Raw genomic sequence first — 23,151 nt, 5'->3', positions numbered from 1 at the left:
TCACAAATAAATCACAGCATATTCTAACAGAGGGGTTTTTTGTGAGGAATCGCAAAAATCATACTAAAATTGATACTACTGCATACTAAGATGACATGTGTGTATTTCCTGAAATTTTAATGTGATAATTTTGTGATAACTTTTGCTATTGTTACTTGGAGTGCTTACTGCAACTCAGTAATGCAATCAAATTCCCTGACAGCTCTGTGAGTTTGCCCATGAGAACTTAGTCAGTTCTGCCCTAGTAGGCTAAAAATACAGTTGTCTGCTGACATCTGTGCTTACCATAAGAGCCCATCACACCCACCTCAAGAAATTGCAAAAATGAATAATGCTTCAATGGTTCATTCACTTTCCTGCGCTGACTCCATTGTGTGGAACTGCAAATGTTTCTCAATTGTTTCTTTTCCCAAGGGTTTGTTTTTCTCTTTAGCACAACGAACATTAAAACAGGAAGTGTGCTATGTGAATGTGAGGGACGAGTGTGTTTGTGTATAAGCATATTTGCAGTGTGTGCGTGTGTGTGTGCGTGTGCGCACATACACCAGTTTGCATTCCAGACTTTTCTCCCATGTGTTCATCACACACAGGTAGAGCAATTGTGCTGTGTGGCGCATCAGGCATTGACACAGGGGCAGAAATTTGAACAACGCTCCCCATACGAGGCTAAGCTGATCTGCGAGTAAACACTGATAAATCATTGCACTGTACCAGCTACCCCCTTAATCCGGTCCCTCACTCCGCACTGGCCTTGCCGCCCCACGCTTTGACGCCAGACTCTAACGCTACATCAGGACTGACGTCATTCTCTGAAGGAAAGCTGAGTCACAGTAGAGCGGACGAGAAGGACATGTAAAAGACGCAGGGCAGTGGTGCGGTAGAGCAGCTCCAGCTCTGGACTCGCGGTCATGGGCTGAATCCCAGGTGGCACACATCTGCTATACCACTTAAAGGGTTGTTTCCTCAAAACTTGCTACTCTGTGTGTAACAAGACAAACACATGCCACTGTGTCAGTGCTGCGTGAGAGTTCCTGAGTCTGTGAAATTCAACTTTACCACGAGATCCACTGCACTGTGACACAGCTACAGCGTCTCCAGCAGATTAGAAGTATGATCTCAAGAGTATGAAAATATCCCTGTCAATACGGACAGTTTCTTCATAGGTTTAATTGAACAAAATCATGCCAATTATGTATCCACCACTCAGAATAACTGAGAATATGTTTCAGTTTTAAGTTTTAAATGTTCATTACAAAGAATCAACCTATACAATGTATTTAGTGTTATATTTCTGCTCTCTGTGGCAACTTAGCAGCACACTCATACACTGTGATCTCACTACAGTATGCTGTGAAATCACAGAAGCGTGCTGGCACCACCTGCTGAGCTCAACAAGCTACTACAACTTGAAACTCATACACAGAATTTCGTATTAAAGCTAACTTGTTGTGTATGCAAAGAGAACAACCATTCATGTACGCCGCATATAAATAAACCATGCATGCAAAAGAAAACAAAGAAAAAATGTGACTACATTCCCATGTTTTCCAAAGAATTGAAGAGTGTGTAGTCAGAGGGTGTGGTCATAGCCTACTGTCAAACAGAGTTGTGAGGCCTTACCTCAACTGCCACCACCAGCAGAATGAGCTGTGTCTCTGACTCAGGGAAGTAGGCCTTCACCTGGGGAGACATCCCTATCAAGGCACAGTTGGTCACCACAGAAATCACACTCATCGTCTCAAAGGCCAACTACGGACACACAAAGAGAAAAAAAAAAGTTTAAAAAAAGTTAAAGTTTAACTCTTAGCCCAAGCCGTAAGAAAGACATCCACAATGCAACACAACCTGTGTGTGTTCTTTCAAGACATTCACAATGGCAGAAATCAGCTGACATGTTCATGAGCTGTTCTTGGTTTCAGAGCTGGTATGCTCGCACTGCCACCAGCAGGTGGCAGTGTGGCGCACAGTCGGCTTACCTGCCACACGCCGATATCGGCAGCAGGTTCAGAGAAAGGCCGCTTGAACACCCAACACATTTTCAGGGCATCTGAGTAGACCTCTGTGAAGTTGTTCAGAACCACCAAGACGGCGGCCAGGGGGTAGACACAGGAGAACAGGCTGACATAGCCAAACAACAGGAAGAGCTCCAGGTAGTCATCAAATGTTCCCTAGAGATGAGCCAGACATTAGACCAAACTCTCCATCCTTCATTCAGCACACGCATTCTCCCCTTCATAACACATTCTTATTCTTCTGTCAATAGTCATCTTTGTTCCCTAAGGGCAGGAACACTAGGAAGAAGTTTGCCATCAAAAGCCCCTTACAGATCACAGTAAACTTCACCAAACTGACATTCCTTTAGCAGTTCCCCCAGTTCATACATACAGATAGTGCTATAGTGCTGTACATATAAAATTGAATGAATAGGTTTGCATTTGCTACACAGAGTAACTGCTTTGTTGATGCTTGATCATGCAAAACTTCATCTTCATGGCATTATTGCCTGCTGAACAGAAGCTACTGACAGGGGGTGATCTGCATACATTTTGTACATTACACATTTATAAAGCTGAGCACTTACTGCTTCAGGAAGCAAATTAGCATAAGATTCTGTAACTGGTAGCATTCCTCCACACTGCCTCTGCTTCAAATACAGCTGCTGACCGTTTCCAAAGAACACTCAATACATTTCAAGAGCTGCCTGGCTATAAGTACTGGATAATACATTTAAGCACACGGTCCTTTAAGAGTAGGATCATGTCCAGCAATGTTTGGTTAGACCTAAGATTCCATACCAGGAGGGTCAGATTTTCAAACAGAGCAAGGATCACGTCTGGCTGCACGTTTCTTTCTGTGGTAGGAGACGTCTAGTGTCCCTTTGAGCAAAGCTGAAGTGCTTAAGCAGGTGCCCGAGGATATAACTGAAAAATGCAAGCTGTAAGACACTCTGGGAAAGGAGCTCACCAGGTACGTGCACATGTCAGCCTCCAGCGTGACCTGTTCAGCCAGGGGGAGCTCCTGGTCCACCATAGTTTTCCGAACCCTCTTATGGATCTTCTTGTTGCGTCTCTTCTGCAGCCAGTAAGGCAGGAAAGCCTCCATGATTTGATTAAGAATCTGTGATGTGATCAGCAGTGTAGCAAGACTCTGAAATCAAAGGACATTGAGGGGTTAGAGTTAGATTTGACTGCTTGTGATACAACCAGTAAGATAATGATTATTGATAAAAAAATATATATATATGACAGCTCTTATGTAGTCAAACATTTACAAACAGTTCAGTTCTGCAGCATCATTAGTCATTAAGACTTCTTAGGATTATAACTTGTGGTAATCATCTGTTTTTTGTGTCTATATATAGTCACTCAATGACTCAATCTCATTTCATAAATGTAGTCAGTTAAATGCCAAGAGCATGTGAAGAGATGTGTGATTATGAAAGTCTTCATGAACAAAGATTCTTATTATACAATGGGCTGCACTTCATCAAGCTTTAAACACAAAGCTCCAGCCTCACCTGTCTGAGCAAAGCCATGTCTTGCATAACAAAGGCAATGTAGAACAACGAGGCAAAGCAATTCAGGAAGTTGAACTGTGAACAAAGAAAAGGTCGTTCATGACCAGTGACACTATAGAGCTGTACATCAACATCATTTAGGCTTCACACATTTGCTCTGACAAAGATACTGTATACAGACAGTGACTAGAGTCAATGCAAACACAATGTTACACTTATAAATGTTATATTTCATCAACACTGGTGGCTATAGAAAGAGGATTATGGGTAATTCAAATTAACTGGACAAGATGGGCATTAAGTGTTAATGCAAACAAAATACTGGAAAGACATTTCATACCACACCTTAACAGTGAAATCTCTAGCCCTTAAATTCCTATGGTCACATATTCAAAAGCAAGAAAAGACACATAAATTACAACACATCTGCATGACACAACCCAAATACTCACCACTAAAACCTTTAGTACCAGATGATTCTGATATGATGACTCTAGTCTGTGGTTTTCTAAAAATAAAAAAAATGAGAACAGACAAACAAAAACATACTCATACTGGATAAATGCAACGTATGTTAGATAGACTCATATCAGTACACGTCAAAGGCTTTCCTTCATTTTATATGAACTCCATTATTGACTGATAGACTAAATATTAATTTTATATTAACAAAACCAATGCTGTTAAATAAATTATTGTAATTAGTGAAAATATTTTGCTTGTGATGAACTAGTAGCATTTTCAGGGTTGTGAGGTTCAGATGTCAAACAACTGAGGACAGCCAACGCTTACTGCTACATTCTACACAAATAGCTGAGCTACAAATAAATATCTGGAGGGAAAATGATGAATTGGTGAGATGTCTAACACAGAAGTTAAAACTGCTCTTTATCTGTGATGAGTGCCCATGTCTGTTCTGCAAAACGCAGAACTCTCACACAGGACAGCTCCTTCCACCCCCTCAATGAAGGGTGACATCATCGCCCGGCTTGCCTACACCACATTCATAAGACTTGTCACATGATTTCTTCTACCAATGTATCAGTGTTTCTCAATTCTCATTATAATGTCACCTGATGTTTCCTAGTTTTATTTATCATGACCTTTTCCTCATCAGTGAATTCACAGAGTCACTAAATTAGACAGGATCACCCACTATCCTGGTTGATGAGAGGGCGGGGAAATACAGGAGAGATTCCTGTTTAAGAAGGCATGGTAATGGATGTCTGGTACAGTATATTTTGTCACTGTATATTTGGTCACATTATACTTTGCTACACTATATTTGGCTGGATAGTAGCCTTTAACAGGGTAAGCAGCATAGTATGATATGGCAGCAAAGAACAAAATGCCTATTTTTAAAAGAAGACTGTAGGCAGACTTTCACATCATTTAGCTAAGAAACAGCAATATTACAATTAGTGTAGAATATTTAATACATACATAATATATATTAGTATAGAATATACAATATGCTACAATGTGGTTCATGTGAAACAAGCAAAGCTTAGTGATGCTGGAGTGGCGCATGGCTGATCTAGCTAATCTTGTGATGAACTGGCATTGTGGCAAGGTCCAGATCGGCAGGAACGAGAGGTTTCAAGCAGCTGTACACTCATTTGACACTTAGCACCAAATGCTACAATGCGATGCTCACCCCACTCTGTGAGGAACTCGGCGGCGTAGCGGTACAGGCGGTTCATGGCCTCAATCACCACGGCGTAGATGATGCTGGGGACGAAGAGCAGCAGGCCGGTCCCCACGGTGGGCTCCTCGTCGTGCAGCGCCATCACCCACACCTCCATGTCGAAGTAGATCATCATCACGTGCAGCGACAGGTAGAGGCAGAAGAGCACGAAGGGTACCGACACCAGGTAGATCCGCAGCTGCCTCTTGGCGTTGGGGTAGATGGGCTCTTCCCGGCCGGTGACAGGGTTGAGGCCCAGCACCCCGTGGAAGCCCGGCCGGGGCTCCTCGAAGGCCTTCTTCCTGCTCAGCGTACCCCAGCTGTAGGCCAGCGAGGCGCTGTAGCGCTTCCACACCTCCAGGATCACCGTGGACCACACCAGGTTGAAGACGGCGAACAGCACGTACTTGTCGTAGTCTTCCCAGGCGAACAGGTAGTAGGGTATCCCGATGAAGGCCATGGGCGCTAAGGCGAAGGTGAAATACTCCAAGAAGGCGAAGTACAGCCCCAGACTCTCGCCGAAATACTGTCGGATGTCATCTGTGAGGGGGAAAATCTGATTTGATCAGCATTTCATATTCAGCAGCTTACAATAAAAGCCCTCAATAGAATCTCCATTTCCTCAATGGTGCCCCTGACTGAACACTAACAAGACCTACTGACATCTTATTCATTCTTTTATTACATGCTGATAATAAATATATACAAAAACATACATATTTGGGCTTTAGTTCAATTAAGAGAAATGCTCTTGCTCTTTCTAAGGTGTGCTACTTTTTGAAAACGTAATTGTGTGCATGATGTTAAAGGGGTCTTCAGTCTAATCCAGCACAAAGCATTACACAGTACTGAGCTCAAAGAGATTGTGGGAGTACAGACATTAACACAGATGCTGTCGAGCGCTAAAGGATTGTGAGAGCATATGGACCGGCACCTGTGGAACACCCTCTTCAGCCCTGCACTGCTGCAGAAGAGCAGAGGTGTGGTAAACCATATCTGCCAAATGTATTCTTTAATTCCAGCTCAGCACATGGCGCTTCCTCCCACTACAAAGATATGCTGGCCTAGTTAAGGCAGAAGAATGGAAGAATGGCAGGCAGGATGCTGCGTGCGTTGTTCCTGCTTTCATTTTTTGATGGTTGTCTGTTGAGTATTCAGCTGCAGTTCAATGCACTTAAATGGCAAAGCGAGACTACATTTTGTAATTGCTTAGTATTTTTTCAGTCAAGGGATTAGCCAAATATTATAAATGATTTATTAATGAACATGACAAATGGAAAGACAACCTGTTCAAAAGCTAGTCGTTTCAGAATAAAAACCAAGACAAAATAATACATCTCTGAAGTTTCTTAATAAGGGTGATATGTTGCAAACTAGTCTGGCTGGTTACAAAGATATGTTCAACTAAAAACAGGTAACATTTAAAACCGGCAATCTTGCTTGTTCAGCTCACCAGTGTCACATCCAGTTTATTCAGGATATAACTTAACTGTTTTACACATGCAAATACTGAACAGCCTGACCATGTACAATAACAAAGGGCTATTTCAACTGAACACTTACCAAGGGGCTGATAGGATAGCTTCACCTTTCGATACCAGGAGAGCGAGAGCTTCTTCAAGCCCTCTTTCTCATGAAGAGGGAAAATCTGCAGCAGTATGCCCTTTGACTGCATCCTGCGTACTGAGTCAAACAAAACATCACTGACAGTCAATTTACATTAATGCACATCCCCTGCTGCCACATAGTAGATTCCATACAGATTCAGATAAAATACTGTCAATCCATTTACATTAATGCAGAGGAATACATTGGTTTAAAAAAGTTTAAAAAAGATGTGTTGCCTAAGATCACTTAATTATCTGATTGTTTGTTACCAGAGACATAAATAACACGGCGTATACATATACATACATATGCTTTTCAGAACTTCAGAAAAGGGGCAGTTCGCAAAATAATGCTAACTACCGAAGACATTAAATCAAATGTGCCTTAAATATGAAGTACACACTTATCTAAAACCTCAGCCTGAGGTGGTGAAAGGAAACTATGTATTTCAACCTAGTTTGGTAGCCAGACACACCACAGGCAACACAACTCATCTGCAGATGGAACACTAGTTACTGGGGGGTACTCCAATTACCTTTCCATCATCTACAAGCTGTTTTTAAAGACAAGGTTTTCTTAAGTTTGACTTGACAAGTCTTTCCTTGAAAAATGGAAGCGCCAGCCATTTCATTAGGATTAACAAACAGACCCTTCAGCATAAATATCTGTGTGAAGGGTCGCTAGGCAACCCCCGGAGTGCAGAAGATGTTTCTGGGATTTGGTCGAAATTCCTTATTACATTATCAAATCTCTTCAGGGAAACTAGAAACACATGACCAAGTGCTCAGGGTTTCCTGTGCGTGATTATACAAGGAAGACACAAGGAAGATGAAAACTTGATGTTTAAAAGAGAGGCAAACAGACACACAGACATAAGTATGCTATATGCCTCTATATCAGCTCTGTGTCACTAAAGCCAGCACTGAGAGTGGATGAAAGTGGAAGTGGTGCGGCAGACTTACTGATGGATTTCCCCGGGTAGAGCTTCACCTGAGGATATCCAGGGATATGCGTCTCGTCTTTGGCCCGCAGGATGTCCAACCCATGTTTAACGATGTACTGACACTCCGCCATGCTGAGGAATCCATCCCCATCACCTGGATGTTACACACAACAGCCAAACCCCACATACTGTAAAGTGCTGATGTGTCAATGGTATTCATCATCATCATGCCCTGCACAGTTCACTGTACAGACAGCATTCTCCACAAAGGACAACAGAAATTATATTTCATGAGGGATCTGAACCTGCAATCTTCTGATTTTAGGTTCCTTTCCTATGCCATACCGTCACCCAAGAAAGGACTGACAGAACTGCTACTCTATACATTTAAACTATGCCTAAGATATTATAAAAATGAAGTTGAACTCATAAGAACCAGCGGAGTGCCCTTGAGGGTTGTAATCGAACAGCATGAATCTGGGTTCATGGTCAGTTTGTTCAGTCGCCTCCGTACCATGAAAGTCTCTGAAGTTGTCCTTGTTGGCATAGGTGAACCCCCTCATAGAGCCATCATTGAACTCCTTCACCAGGCCCACATCCTCAGCTCCGTACAAAAGCCTCTGCCAAGTGGCCCCAACGACAAACACGTTTGGGTTCCCCTTCTGATCACCCTGGCCCTCTAGAGGCAGCTGGTCCACCAACAGCTCAGCCCCTGTCAGAAGACAGTCAGTAGGTGAGTATGAGGACGACAGGCTCCGCATGCCCTCAGATGAGAGACAAATACACTTATTCAGCCCCATGCAAAACATTCAGGCACAATGATAAAGATTTCTCCAGGGTCTGTTTTTTTTCCACAGAATTAAAATCAAAACAGCATACATTACAACAAAAAAAGTAATTTCCTGTAAAAGCATACCTTCCTGAAATATTCCAATTGAAAAATCAAATGTGATCTGCAAAACCTATGTCACATGTTCTTTCTAAAGAGTTGTGCAGGTATATTAAATGAAATTTAACTTGAATAAATCTGGCTAATAGTTAAACCTGGCTAAACCATTTGTACTGGACTCAACTGCTTAAGCAGGCTTGTGGTTAGAGCCACTGTTGTTACAGTAAAGCTGAAAAAATGGATTTTATGCATTTTCTACATGTAAGCAAGGTTAACCTCTCAACCTGGCACACCTCACTGTGGCACACACCATGTGTAGTAAGGTTTAAGTCTGTTGCAGGTATGAAAGTTACAGTTAATTTATTTCATGAATGGCTCCATCTATTGATCCATTGTATGCGTTTTTCTTCTGCACGGATTCAGTGAAAATATCAGAAAATCTTTATGAAATCTGTGTCAAGTCCAGCCAGCCACGTCAACTTCTCTAAATTGTGCAATCCACTTCCTGTAATCAGAACTGTGAAACCTGCAGAAAATCAATTCCTTACCCAGAAAGAGCAAAAGCTGAACGGCAGCAATAAGGGTAATGGAAAGTTACTAAGGTCCGGGAAGGCGGCACAGCATCTCCATTGTGTCTCGAGAGGGTGTTGGACAGACTTGGGTCCTTACCTCCCTGCTGTTGTCTGTCCTTCATCCTGTTCAGCAGCCATGCTACCGCCTCCTCTTTGACATCCTCAGCCAGCTCAATAACCACGAGCGGAGTAAATGCGTGTCCATCGCTGTCAGAAACGGACAAGCCTCTTTTCATTTTCTACGCTCCTGCACAATATAAAAATACACTCATGAAGTACAATGTTATCTGCGGGTTTACACTAAACAGACACAGAAAAGGCAAGGTGAACACTTACTTCTAACTCTTCCCTGGTGGCAGGGTGTTGCCTGCCAACATCCGACCCTTATCTATAGGCTATATCCATAAACTCAGGTGAAAGCCCTTATAAGCTACACTGATGATAACATATATTTAATAGCCAATGAAAAATTATCTCATGTTCAAATACAACAGATGTACCTGAGACTCTATTTGAATATATATACCTGCACATTCAAATATTGTTCTTTGTGTGCTAGTGTTCTGAAACTCACACACATGAGATAGGTGTTATTTACCTTGCATAGAAATGCATCACATCACTGTTACAATACTTGCATATTTCATTCAGAAAACCACATGGAGCTGAGTATGTGATAACCGAAAGGTAAAATCAAGCTTTTCATTCAATGTTATCACCTGGTCCTTGATCAAGTTTAGTCAAATGGTTCCAATTAAAGTTAGGGGGCCTAGCAACAGCGGTGTCTGGCATCCTGCTGTTCTTGTGCAGATGTTTCACTGAATTCTTCATTCCCCCAACATCTGACATAAAATCCATACAGTTTGTCTGAAAGTCACAAAACTACATTTTGTGCATTTTTGTAAGAGGTGCAGGATTATAGGTGCACAGCACTTTTAGCTCCCAACAGCCACATTCTATATAAAACAACAATTAGGCTGATCATAATGAAAACCTATGCACTTATACTGTGCCACATATGGAATAATATAATAATTATACACATTACGTTTAGCACTTAAACATCTCCTCCTAGATTTCTTGATGTAAACTATAGACAGATCATTCATTTGTTCTCCTCTTTCAAATGCACACAGATTGTTTCTTTATTGGACAGACTAGCTTTCATAAGCTACTTTAAGCACAACTTTTTAGGATTTAAATTATAGAGACCTATTGGCAGTTAAATGTGATGGCTCTTTGTAAAACAATATGAAATCCATTTTGTTGCAGTGTCTGGTACCTGTATTAGCTGCTTGCAACTAAACTGAATTTTGGACTTCCTTAGTTCTAGGCCCCAGAGAACTCTACATACAGTTAAACACACTGTTATCTCAACTTGTTTAGAGGTTCAAATGAATTGAAATAATTTACAGCAACACCTGTACTTGTATCCTTGTTAGAACAAATGGATCCAACAGCTCATATCTATAAATAAAAGTTCTAACAGCATATAGCCCTGCATATAAAGTGATATCAAGTCCAAACCTATACACAGGTATAATTACAGAAAAGTCAGGTGACCAGGTGAGAATAAAAACCAATACAGGCATTATCCCACAAGGACTAAGTTTAAGAAACACGGCAGGGTTTCTTATATGTAACCTACTGATCAAAGTGCCTTTAAAACCAAAATGTACATTTTACCCAAAAACGGTCCACATTTGCACCGATACACTTGGACGCACACATTCCACGAGAGAGTAAGTTCAAAGGTGTAGCACGTTGTAATGCATTACTTAGGATCGGATTAAATACGTTTAAATAACTCACTCATTGGGCATTACAACAGGAGAATAACGTTTTGTCAAAGTTTTAGCTCGTTGACCTGGCTATAACAACTTGTCGACAAAATCAAGCTAGCACACTGGGTCACAAGAGCAAGTTCTGCTCCCAAAGATGTGACGAGATGGTTGTCTAAAATAAACTATACTAATATTACTGTGTCAAACTGTGCAAGTTTTCATCATAATATTCATCGGTTGAGTTCAACAATAAGGCAGAGAAACGATCTGACTTCAAGGTAGTTCTGTCAAGAGTTCTACACTGTACAATCGCTTGGTTGTACCGTAGTCAAATGAACACGATTATGTCAAATCGGGCAACGGCGTGCGGCTATTTACAGTCTCCTAAGCGCTAGCTGGCAAGCTGATGTTTCAGCGTAAAATGTTTACATGTTTCATGAATGAGGCACACATTTAGTGACATTCCGCTGCGAGTGTTACATATGCGACTTTGTAAAACAAGAATATTCACTGGGGAATCACAGGGCGGAGTTTAAACTGCACGCCCAATGTTTAGCTAGCTAGCTAGTCGCAAGATGACTGTCTGTGGAGAGAAAAGCTTAATTTTGACACGGAAAACGATATTCTGTTATATCCAACCAGCTGTCTCGCTAACACGCAACATACAAAACATACAAGGAGACCATGAGTTCTGTGGCTAGGCCTGTGTTAAACAGCACTGCTTACATGTCCTATTACTTACCAGACCTCTCAATTGTTTGCACAATTTACAATATAAAAATCGACCTCCTACAACAGAAGTAATGGGTAACTGACCTTCTTGGAAGGCGAACTGGTGGAGTACCTTGACTTATCAATGTTGTCTGTATGAACAGCGAGTTATGCTGGTGGTACAGTGCAGTTTCTCCACGTCACCGAGGCGACAAGCAGGCGCAGCAGAACTGAGCCGAGCAGAAAACACACCCTTTTCAGTCAGCACAGAGTGCAACGCCAGCGTCGAACTTCAAGTGCAGTGTACCTATAGGAATCTAACGACGACTTAGCTTCCCACGCAACTTCCAACGCAGTGCTCACAACATGCGACGATTATACCAAAAACTATAATCAAGGCTCGGTCTTCTCTTAGCCATAACACCCGCTACCTGTTCCGTTTCACCGCTCAAGCAAAACTGTAAAAACGGAATCGTTCAAGGAAAGTACTTACAGCTATTCTACGATCTGACGCCTCGAATTGTATTATAAATATATAGCGAATTCTTATTGAACAAAATTTGAAGAAATGATTTATATTCGCATTCCAGTGGGCAATTATGTTTATTTTAGCTGGTGTGTAACGGTCCGAGCCAAACAAACAATCTTTCAGTTTCACTCATTCAGCATTGTAGGCTATGTGGTCTCGCGACATACATACAGTTGGCTACACATCGCTACTGCAGGCTACTTAGCCCCCATGAAAGCTCCAGATATGAAGATTACTAACATGTTAACCGTATTATGTGTCCTGTTTTCGTGGTTTGACCCTTGAAAATTGTGTCAGTGGTTAATGACCAATATTCAGGTGTTTAGTGGTCTTGGCGTTAGTTAAGGGTCAGCTGTCAAAAAGTACGCCTGATCGTCAACGAGGATTGGTTGTGTTGATTGCAGATCAAGTCATGATTCCAGGTTGACAAAAGACTTCCATTGTTTACTAGCCAAAAGTATACAAAACATTAATTTGTGTAATTAATAACTAGGCCTACACCACACAACTAATAATGATAGTAGTCCAAACTATGGAAATCTAACAATAATGGATATTTTAAAAATTATTATATTATAATATTATATAAAACATTAAAGAAGCAAGCTTCCTTGCATTGTTGTTCTATGGTACCTGCGTAGCCCTCTACACAGGGACGAAAGTCTTCAACTAATAACTATAAAGTGTAAAATTGAATTTGTTGTAAACTGTGCGCGTGTGTGTGTGTGTGTGTGTGTATAGTCATCCCCACTGGATTGTTTCTGATTAAAATGTGGCGACTGGTTAATTAAATTAGCAAAAATAGCTTTATAACTGATCACTGTATCACAGATCAGTGCAGTCTATCTAGGGTGGCTACAACCGTGTTTGACAACCTGTGCGAGGGTCGCTCCTGACGGATCACGTCATTAACCACGCCCCTTAGGATATACTCTCTCAAACGAAACGTCACTGTACGTTAACTGCGTGAGAAAGATGGCCGAAGGCACGGTGTCAACTGAGAGGGGGTAAGAACTGAGACAGCTGTCATAATATTTATTTTCGCTGGACCCTTTATTTATTCTGTGTCGTGTAGTCTGCACTCGAGCATTTATGAAGAAAAATATTATCTGACTGCTTGACTCCTTACGTCTGTGAGAAGAAGGGTCATGAAATCGTTCAGCTGCTGTTGTTACCTAAGTTCCTTCTCGTTCATGGGAGTCATGCTTAGACTCCGATTTAAGAGAAATTACACTCTAGCTAATCATATGTTCAATAAAAAAACATGACAATGCAAGAGCATGTGACAACTTATAACTAACTAGCTAACAAATAGGTGGTCAGCTTACACGATCGCTGTGTTACAGTAAAAGAAAGTGAAAGTGGCGAAGTGTAGAGAAAGTTTTGTTTGTTAGAGCCTAGCTGAGTAAAAATATTGTTACTTAGTTAAGACAGCAAATAAATTAGCTCATTAGCCAGAGCAGGCATCGATGCTAGTCGTTTTTAAAGGGAAAAGATATAGCCTGTCTTGGCTACTGTTATTCTTGAATAGGCTGCAATAACACCATTTCTCTTATTTGATAGGTCCCCAGCTAACTACCCCCTTTTACAGCGTTAGGTTAACTAAACAGAGCACACCAATGTTATGCCTAGTGTTTATTTATTTATTTATTTATTATTGTTATTATTATTATTATTAAATGCATAACTTACCTTGACACGTCTAGGTGTTCTGCATTTGCTGTCCAGTTAGCCAGGAACTAATTAAACTCACACAGATGTGTCGAAGTACAAGCTGATTCGTCCAATCACTAGTCGATCACTAGTTAGCAAACTTAGGCTAGCCAGCTGTAGTCTACTTTATGAAGAGTTGGTCTGTTATTCTTTGCTCTTGATTAGCAGTAGGTTTTTTTTTTTTTGTTTTTTTTTTTGTTTTTTTTTTTTGTATGCATTTTATTTCCAGAAGAAAAATTTGTATCCAGCTGTACGGTTTAGTAATTTACGAATTAGAAAAAAAAAAAAAAAACAACAACAAAAATAAAAAACTTGATACTCCATCAACTGGATGAACCTCTGTCTTGTATTTGTCAATAATAGACAAATACATATAAAATGTTAAATGTGCTTTTGTGGAAAAGTGGGTGTAGTAAAAATGAGAGTGGTATTGTTTAATTTTGATTAGATATGCATACACAAAAGATTCTTTGTTCTGGCACAGCTGATGGGTGCCACACTCTATATAGTACAGTTAACCCCTGATACCTCCCCCATTTTGCAGTTCATGAAGTCTCACTTTACCATTATAACCAGAAAGTACTTAAACTGGGTAATTGGATAACTGGTTAGCAGGCTGTTGATGATGTATGGGAATCAGTTGTTTATTGGACTAATTATTTTTGAGAAAGAAGGTTAAGTGGCATTCAGCCTAATTGACGTGGATCATGATCAGGTTATTAGAGTAATTTATCGTTCACTGTTGGTTCTACTTTAATCACAGTTGGCATTGATATAACAGTGGAAGTACAGTACGATTTAGGTACGTGTTTCCTCAGTGGACCAATCTGTTTACTGCAAAGCGTTGAGTGGGGTTCAGGCACTTGTTAGTGTTTTTTCTTATTTAAAAAGACATTCCACAATTGCAGCGTGAAATGGTTTTATATCTTAGGGATGTGCCTATGCAGAGACTACATCAAAATATTTGCACTTGTCACTAATTCAAATGCTGGTGTTTACAGTAGAGAAAAATAAAGGAAAAAATACTTATAAGATAAAACAAGTACTAGGGGCATCTCATATTTTGTAATATGTAGATATGTTAGTTTGATTAAAATAAACCCTCAGTTATTTTCAGTGCCGATATAGGGATTCAGTAAGGCAATAATGAGTGCATGTAAATGGCACGCTACATCTCACATCTTGTAAGTCACTCTGGATAAGAGCATCCGCTGAATAACAGAAATGTAAATTGTATGTTACTAGACATACTTAAGGCTGCACTAACAGTATTTTAAAGCATTGCTTAGCTTTTTTCAGTGTTAGAAATGTAGTTCTCTTTTCTTTCTTTTATTTTCTATCTTTTAGTCTTAGCACTGCTCACCGAATACTGCTGCATCTTGGTTTTCATAATCTGTTCTACAAATTGTTGCGGTTCCTGGAGTCGACCGCAAGGTAACCCCCCCCCCCCCGACCACCTTAGTGTGTGTTTGTGACGGTGTGATTGTGTGACTAACCCTCACGCACCGCTTCCACATAGCTTCGCTTTGCTTAACCTGTGCCTGCATGCGCCTGCCAGCATGTATCAAGATCCAGCACCCAATCTTCCTCCCCACTCTTCTGAAGGATTATACAAACCCCCCCGTGTGGGGTTGTGCTGTATCATCCTCTCCTATGTGGGGTTAAGTTGTGCTTTGTGGTCCCATTCGATGTGGATGTTGTGTCCTTTCCTGTGTGGGGCTGTGTATTTCAGTGTAATTCAGTTACTACAGTGAAGTGAGAAAATGTCAGACACTGAAAATGGATTGATTTCCTGCCTTCAGAAGCCATGGCTTTGGGCAAGGGCAAGATTTCCCTTTACTAGACCCTTCTAAAGCAACAAAGACAAAAACAAATTGATGAATTTTGTCGATTGATGGATGCCTATCTGTATATTGCATTTATGTCCAAAGTGGTGAGTTCAGAAGCAACTAATTTCAGCCTGAAGAGGCACTCTGTTAAAAAAAAACAAAAAAAAACCTAAGTACTACTGATAAAGGGGGCAGTTATGCCCAAGGGGCACAGCAGAAGCACGCAGGACCTCTGTCCTACAAAGGGAGTGCTTTTTCGGGGCTGTTCCGTGTGTGGCCAGGAGCCAGGGCATCGGGAGGGGTGGTTGAGTTCGAGCTGGAAGGGGAGCAGCTATGGACATTTCTCAAGATGCTGATTTTTTTCCCTATGAGCACACTCTTCTTCCTGTGGAGGGATTGTGATTCCCCATTGCTCCTCCCTAAGGGTGAGAGGGACGTCTGGATGCCAGGAACAGCTGCCTGGAGCATCAGTGCTGCATGTTTTTGTCGCATGTGCCGTACAGGCCAAGCAAATAGCAGTACTGCTCAAATTCAGCACATCAGTGCAGCCCTCTCAGGCTGTACTCTGGTCACATTGTGTGCATCTCATATTCTTTCTTTCTGTCCTCAGTCTCTCTCTCCAGATATTAACCTTTAACCTGGATACTCTTCAGTTATGTGTCATACAGTGTGATAAGAATCATAAATTTGTCCCAGCGTGCCGTTTGTTGGCTTGGGTGGGTCCCCTAATGCATATTTGGCATTCATGTTTCCTAGATAGGACTCACTGACCAAAGTCTATCTCCCCAGTTGCAGCATAGCATACAGATTGATTAATTGGACTTGGTGGAGCAGTCAGTGTTCAGATGGAGTTTTGTGAGAGCAAGTGATTTCTTCAGTTTTCCAAAGGTTGGTTTATATAAGTTTGGCTGACCTAATTTGGTTAGATTTTGGTCTGTGATGACCATAACAACATGATCATGAGAGTAAGGATTGTGAGGGTTCTGTTTGCTTCAAGAAAACATTGTGTGGACAGTCCCCACCAAGACTCTCAATATCTAATCTTATTACAGTTTGATGTTTACTACCTACTAACCAAGACCCTTTGATTATTGCTTTTTGTAGTGTAAGATAAGTTGAAATATTATACAGAAAATGCTTTAATATGCCAAAAGTATAAACTTCATCAAAAATTTAACAATAGAAATAAATATATATTTCCATTTTGTCTGTAATATTGCATACCACATGAAATAGTAGGTTTATTGCTTAGATGTATTTACAGTCATCACCTACAGTAGCACTCAATGCATAGATATTATACTTTACTGCAGATTACAGCTCTCCAAATATTTCTGTATTGGGTTCATATCCACTGAACTGAACACACAGGTGTCTCAAGGAAGTATTACAATGTGATTTCATTGGTTTACAACGTCAGTTGTCATTGTACTCTGAATAATCACATCAGGACGATGTCTGTCTGGACGTACTCAGTGTTCTTTTTAATCTCATTTAGTTAAGGAATAACAACAAAGTTATTTTGGCAAAAATAACCCCTAGTACACTAAATATGGAACCAGGTAATGATACAATTCCATTGAGTGTTTTTCAGGCAGAAATGTGCTTAAATCATACACATGGACTGTGTGCGAACAAATCTGGTGCCCGTGCTGTAAAACCAGCAGTTTCAGACCTCTGGACGCAGCAGGGTTAAGACCTGATCATCTCCCTGTCTCCTATCGCGGCGCCTCTTAGTCTGTCATCAGAGCTGCATCTGCCAGACCTGCCATCGCTAAAGCAAATCAATATCAGCGGCCCGGTGCTGCGCGCTGGACAAGCCCTGCAGTCTGATGAGGCTCTGCCTGGTGACCGAAACAGGGAGAAAGATGATGTTTTGTAAAGAGCTGGAAATGGATTCCCCCACCATCAGTCAACATACCACAAGTCATGCATCTTGTTCTCTCAGATCAGATCTAATCTCATAGATCCTGCACACCACTAGGTGATGTACATAGTATATAATGTAGTCACATGCCTCTTGCTGCTATTACAAATGAATTTCTGTTGGCAAACTTTGTTTAAGGAGTCATGTTGTGCAGTGCTTTTTATAAACGCTGAAGCAGTGGTCTCCTTCACTCTTACTTACTATGCTGTGTGCAGGGGGCCTTATGAGTGCACATATGCATCAGGGCGTACAGTGTGTGTGCATTCAGTTGGTGAAAGTGTTGCAGGCAGCAATATATACTCCACCACTCTGTCTGTTTCCCTCTTCTCCTAAGAGGATTGAATGTTTTTTAAAGGTCTGAGAAGTTTGCAAATTAGGCATTTATTTCATGGAACTAAGTTTGTCTTGTTCCAGTATATTTTCCTCATTTGATTATGAAATGCAGCTCTGTCTCAACCTCTGGCAGCGGCAGGAGCAACTGGAGTTGCCAGTGTGAGCACAGCCGGTCTCTTCTGGGCAGCCATGTTTGCTGGTGTCTGCAGGACTGCATGGCCAGGTGGGCGGTGCTTCTTGACTCTCTCTCTCTTTCTGTTTTTCTCTGCAGGTCCTGGTGGGTGACCAGCTGGCTGCCGTCATGGTGCCCGTCCTCCCTGTGCCAGCTGAAGGAGGCTGAGACAAAGATGCTGCAGTGTGAGCGCTCTCCCTCTAGCCCTCTCGTTCTTTCAGTGTCCTCCTGCTTCATCTGTTGTCTTCCCGCTTTGCTTTATTAATGAGTAAAGAAAACTTAAGAAGTTAATAATTAAATGGAGAAAATGAATTCACAGAGAAATGCAACATATCCCCTTCCTTCTGTGTGCCCCCTCTCCTCTGTCTGTCTCCTCTCTCCCTCTCTCTCTCTCTCTCTCTCTCCCTCCTCTGTTCCCCCTCTCTTCTCTCTGTTCTCCCCTCTTTCCCCCAACCCAAAAGGATTTCTGTCACCGCACCTCACCTCAGTGGCCTCACTCCCTGCCCGCCTGCCTATTTCTTCTTGCAGCTTTAAGCAGCAAGTTCTCCCAGCAGCACGTTCACATCTCCAACGGGAACAGAATCTGGACGCTGATGTTCAACGTGGGCGCCCAGGACGCCACGCCCGTGGTGCTGCTGCACGGCTTCGGAGGGGGCGTGGGGCTGTGGGCGCTCAACCTGGACGCCCTGTCCCAGCGCCGCCCCGTCTACGCCCTCGACCTGCTGGGCTTCGGGCGGAGCAGCCGGCCGCAGTTCAGCAGCGACGCCTGCGAGGCGGAGCAGCAGTTCGTGGACTCCATCGAGCAGTGGCGGGCCAAAGTGGGCCTGGAGGCCATGATTCTGGTCGGGCACAACCTGGGCGGCTACCTGGCGGCCTCTTACTCCCTGAGCTTCCCCTCCAGGTGAGAGGGACCCGGGGGGGTGCATCATGGTGGGAGTGCTTTGTGCGCAAGCTTGCTGTGACACCTCTGTGTTTTCCTGTGTTGAGCAGCTGCCTCAGATTTAATTTTAGCATCCAACCCTTTGAGAGATGAGTGCCATAGTGCTTTGCAGTGTGCATGGCAAAAATGCATTGTGAAAATAAGAATCAAATCTACACAAAATACTAAAATGATGATACAGAGATGGAAAATCTAGTAATGATGATGGCAGTAAGAGATCCCAGGAAATTGATATAACAAAAATGTTTGTGTTCTGTGGGCAAAGAGAGGATGCCAGCCTGCAGGGCTGATATTGGTGGTGAGTTCTGAGCTCATCATAGTAATGGTTCAGGTGGAAACCCATACCTCTGTTCAGGGAATATTCTCCCTGCGCTTTATAAACATACCCAGTCAGCTGGATTCACATCAGACCTGAGAGAATTTTTTGAGTGCATTATTATGATGTCAGTAGAATCCTCAGAAATGCTGTTATATCTTTGAAGTGCCACAGTAGCTCTCCCCTTCGTGCCATGCTCATGTTTTAGCTGAAACAGATCTGTGTTCTCATTCAGCAGTCTAAGAAGTGTTTGTGATGCAGTATCATTCCGTGAGATCAGATGTCATTACAAAGCGGCTTCCTGTCCTGAAATGGTTATGTAAATGCCCCAGATGCCTGTGGGTGCAGCAGGCTCTGAGCCCTGTTTCAGGCCGTGTCAGGCACTGTGGTGGCCCCTGTAACATTCCCTGTTTTGCATTTTGAGTCCCGTGCTGCATTGTGTATTCTTGAGTCATGGCTTCTGCCTCTGCTCCACAGGATTACTGTTAAAGCACATCCACACAAATCCAGGTCATCAGATACACAAAGACAGGGAATTATTCACCCAGATTAGGCTTGTCATTTTCAGAGGGTAATTATTTATTGAGTTGGTAGAGCTGAAGAGCCTCCCTTCGGTGGGTCATTGAATATGAGTGTGTGTGTGTGTGTGTGTGTGTGTGTGCATGAACACATGCGTGCATATGCTGTAACTGAGTGTTTTCTGACCCCCTCTGCAGAGTGAAGCACCTGATTTTGGTGGAGCCGTGGGGGTTCCCTGAGCGCCCCGACACTGGTGATCAGGACCGACCAATCCCAGTGTGGATCAAAGCCCTGGGGGCCATGCTGAGCCCCTTCAACCCACTGGCAGGGCTGAGACTGGCAGGCCCGCTGGGTAAGAGCTCCCCTTGTAGGCCAGGAGGACAAAAGATAGAGGTAGTAACCTGGCATTAAACAATCTGCTCTCTCTCTCTCTCTCTCTCTCTCTCTCTGTTGACTCATAGGCCCTATGCTGGTCCAAACACTCAGACCGGACTTCAAGAAGAAATTCTCCTCTATGTTTAATGACAACACCGTCACTGAGTACATCTACCACCTGAATGTTCAGACACCAAGGCAAGTCACTCTCTCATGATCAGTTGTCCTTTGTATTCATGCCTTGATTGTATTGAGCGGCAACCAGTAATGAAGAAGACCTTGGGACCATGTGTCAACAGTCAACAGTTCATCAATGCAGCCCTTTTCATATGAAGAAACATGCTTTTGGAGCTTTGTAGCAGTGAGATGTAGCATGTACACAAAAATTACAGCTGGTAGGGATTCCTTTTTTCAATACAGTCACAAAAATAACACTGCTATTCTTACAGCATGACCAACTTGCCTAAATATACCTATCAGAATATAAAATTTGACATAAATTAGTCTGAGAAACAAAGATACTTGGGATATCCTGTGATTTCATAGCCATTGTACAAAGTCTGTTTTGGCAATGTGGTCAGTTGCACACAGTGATCAGTAAGGACTGTGGTCATTAGGTGGTCAGCTTGACGAAACAGCTTGGAATCTGTCCCCTCTGTTTTTGGGATTCTCACCTTCTGTTTATCTTTAAATCCTCACTGGAAGTTTTCATGAACATAATGTGGGTAAGTAACTGTGTGAAGAAAATGCTACTGCGTTGTGTAGACATCCCTCAGTGTTTCTGATGTGTGAAGACATGATGTGTGAAGACATGGGGCGGCAGTGTAGCATAGTGGTTAAGGAGCAGGACTCGTAACTCGTAACAGGTACTTAACTCACAATTGCCTCAGTAAATATCCAGCTGTATAAATGGATAACATTGTAAAGAACTGTAACCTATGTAAGTTGCTTTGGATAAAAAGCGTCTGCTAAATGAATAAATGTAAAATGTAAATGTGTTCACTGTATGTAGAGACACATTCATAGTACGTAATGACATAAAGATGAAAACCTCCACGCAGATGTGATCTCCAGATTGTTCTGAACTGCCCGCTTGTGAAACTCGCGTCTGTGAAAGGTGTACCTGTGTTTGTTCTGTTGCAGTGGAGAAACGGCCTTTAAGAACATGACCATTCCGTACGGCTGGGCGAAGCATCCCATGCTGCAGAGAGTGAGTCTGATCCAGCAGGATGTGCCCATCAGCGTGGTGTACGGGTCGCGCTCCAGCATCGATGGGAACTCCGGGGCTGCCATCAAAGAGCTGAGGCCTAACTCTCACGTGGAGATCGTTGTAAGCTTTTCCTGCACCTCGTCCTCATTATGCATTTACATTTATTCATTTGGTCGATGCTTTTATCCAAAGTGGCTCACAAGTGAGGCAGAGTACAACACAAGCAAAAAGCCATGTAAGGAGTCAACAATGTTAGAAGTGCTGCATGACCAGATTTCAGTAGTTGGCCAGACGAGATACAAGCTAGCTGCAAGAGATTTGAGTGCAATAAACCATTTGATCTGATTTTTTTAACTAAAGGAAAACAAAATATCCTAAACAAAATTATGCATTTCCTGTGTTGTCTCACTAACCGATATTCAGCAGTCCTATAGTAGGGCCGTATTCTATTCCCTTTTGTCATACCTGATGCGGGAGCACACCTCCAAAGTTCAGTGAAATGCTTCCGGGGCAGAAAAATATCACTTGTATCTATATGTTGGTTAACTTGCCTATGAAACACATGGCATATATTTTCACTCTTTATCTTTGTAGCCATGTGTTTCTATCTACCACATGGATGCAGCATAGTGCTATTGCTGTGATATCAGTCATGATATCATCATGATATCATGACTATTAAGACACTGAGAGCTTTAATATCAACATTGAATAGATATGAGTGGCGTTTTTTCCCCCGGAGCCATTTCACATTGCATGCTCCCGCATCAGGTATGGCTAAAGGGAAAACAATACGGGAAGAAACCTAACGCCACGTACCGGGGATAGCTGTTATTCAATATATCGCAACGGCTATATCGTGCAGCCCTATCCTATAGTTTAGTACTTTACTACAGACTTTTGCCAACTCTTCTCCATTTTCTCTTTTAATCTGCAATAGAAGAAGGGCAAACCAGAGATTATGAGGCAACTCGATGGTATTTATAAACCACAATGTTTCCTTTTACATTTTTTTGGACATCCACTTGGGGTCTTAGGGTCACCTGACCACCCTTCCCAGCAGCCTCTCTTACCAGCCGCCTCTCCTCTCCCAGGTGATCCGCGGGGCCGGGCACTATGTGTATGCTGACCAGCCGGAGGACTTTAACCAGCAAATCCTGCAGATCTGTGACCAAGTGGATTGATGCCACCCCCGCTGCCACCAAGCAAGTGTCACTCACAGGATCGAGGCCTACACAGCTCTGTGCCTTGGCCTGTCCTGCAGGGGGTTGAGGGGTTAGTGCCTTTTTTGAAAGAACCAGCATCATTTCAACCCATATTCCATTACATCACCAGGGCAGGTGGGGGTGGCTTATAGGGGTGTGCTGTTTTACGCTGGAAATATGACTAGTGCCATGCCTGTTTGACCGATAATTGGATTTTCTTTTTGAAATATCCAGTGTATTATCTGAAAACTTTACTTGTCGTATTGACTTGTAGACCGGTGCATATATGATCGTAAGACAGCTGTGAATCTCTTTCTTTGATCCAAATTCGTTTTATTTTGTTTGTTGAATGTATGTTTATTCAGTTTTATT

General features: G+C 42.3%; 2 protein-coding genes across 4 annotated transcripts in view; one reads left to right on the top strand and one right to left on the bottom strand.

Annotated features, from left to right (window-relative positions):
- ano10a (anoctamin 10a) overlaps positions 1 to 11,902 on the bottom strand; it is a 32,991-nt gene extending 21,089 nt beyond the window's left edge. Inside the window, exons 1-11 of one of the 2 annotated variants that reach the window (XM_036539853.1) lie at positions 11,817 to 11,902; positions 9,314 to 9,463; positions 8,270 to 8,467; positions 7,775 to 7,909; positions 6,768 to 6,887; positions 5,175 to 5,744; positions 3,970 to 4,025; positions 3,518 to 3,592; positions 2,965 to 3,147; positions 1,977 to 2,168; positions 1,621 to 1,749 (exon numbers count right to left, since the gene is read on the bottom strand). In XM_036539853.1, coding sequence (XP_036395746.1) covers positions 1,621 to 1,749; positions 1,977 to 2,168; positions 2,965 to 3,147; positions 3,518 to 3,592; positions 3,970 to 4,025; positions 5,175 to 5,744; positions 6,768 to 6,887; positions 7,775 to 7,909; positions 8,270 to 8,467; positions 9,314 to 9,452 — 1,797 coding nt within the window. In that variant the 5' untranslated portion in view covers positions 9,453 to 9,463; positions 11,817 to 11,902. The other variant, XM_036539854.1, reaches the window with a different exon arrangement.
- Positions 11,903 to 13,215: 1,313 nt separating this feature from the next.
- On the top strand, positions 13,216 to 23,071 carry abhd5a (abhydrolase domain containing 5a). Of its 2 annotated transcripts, none has more exons than XM_036539833.1 (7): positions 13,216 to 13,247; positions 18,314 to 18,399; positions 18,743 to 19,115; positions 20,187 to 20,341; positions 20,451 to 20,562; positions 21,508 to 21,694; positions 22,669 to 23,071. In XM_036539833.1, exons 1-7 carry the CDS (start codon positions 13,216 to 13,218, stop codon positions 22,756 to 22,758), a joined length of 1,035 nt encoding a protein of 344 aa, XP_036395726.1. In that variant the 3' UTR covers positions 22,759 to 23,071. The 2 variants fall into 2 exon arrangements, with proteins under 2 accessions (XP_036395726.1, XP_036395727.1); XM_036539834.1 differs by lacking the exon at positions 13,216 to 13,247 and adding an exon at positions 16,594 to 16,670.
- The last annotated feature ends 80 nt before the right edge of the window (positions 23,072 to 23,151 follow it).

The sequence above is a fragment of the Megalops cyprinoides genome, chromosome 10 (assembly GCF_013368585.1).
Source record: "Megalops cyprinoides isolate fMegCyp1 chromosome 10, fMegCyp1.pri, whole genome shotgun sequence".
NCBI classification, from domain to species: domain Eukaryota; kingdom Metazoa; phylum Chordata; class Actinopteri; order Elopiformes; family Megalopidae; genus Megalops; species Megalops cyprinoides.
The sequence above is the reverse complement of the archived record's forward strand: the minus strand, read 5'-3'. Positions and strand labels throughout refer to the sequence as shown.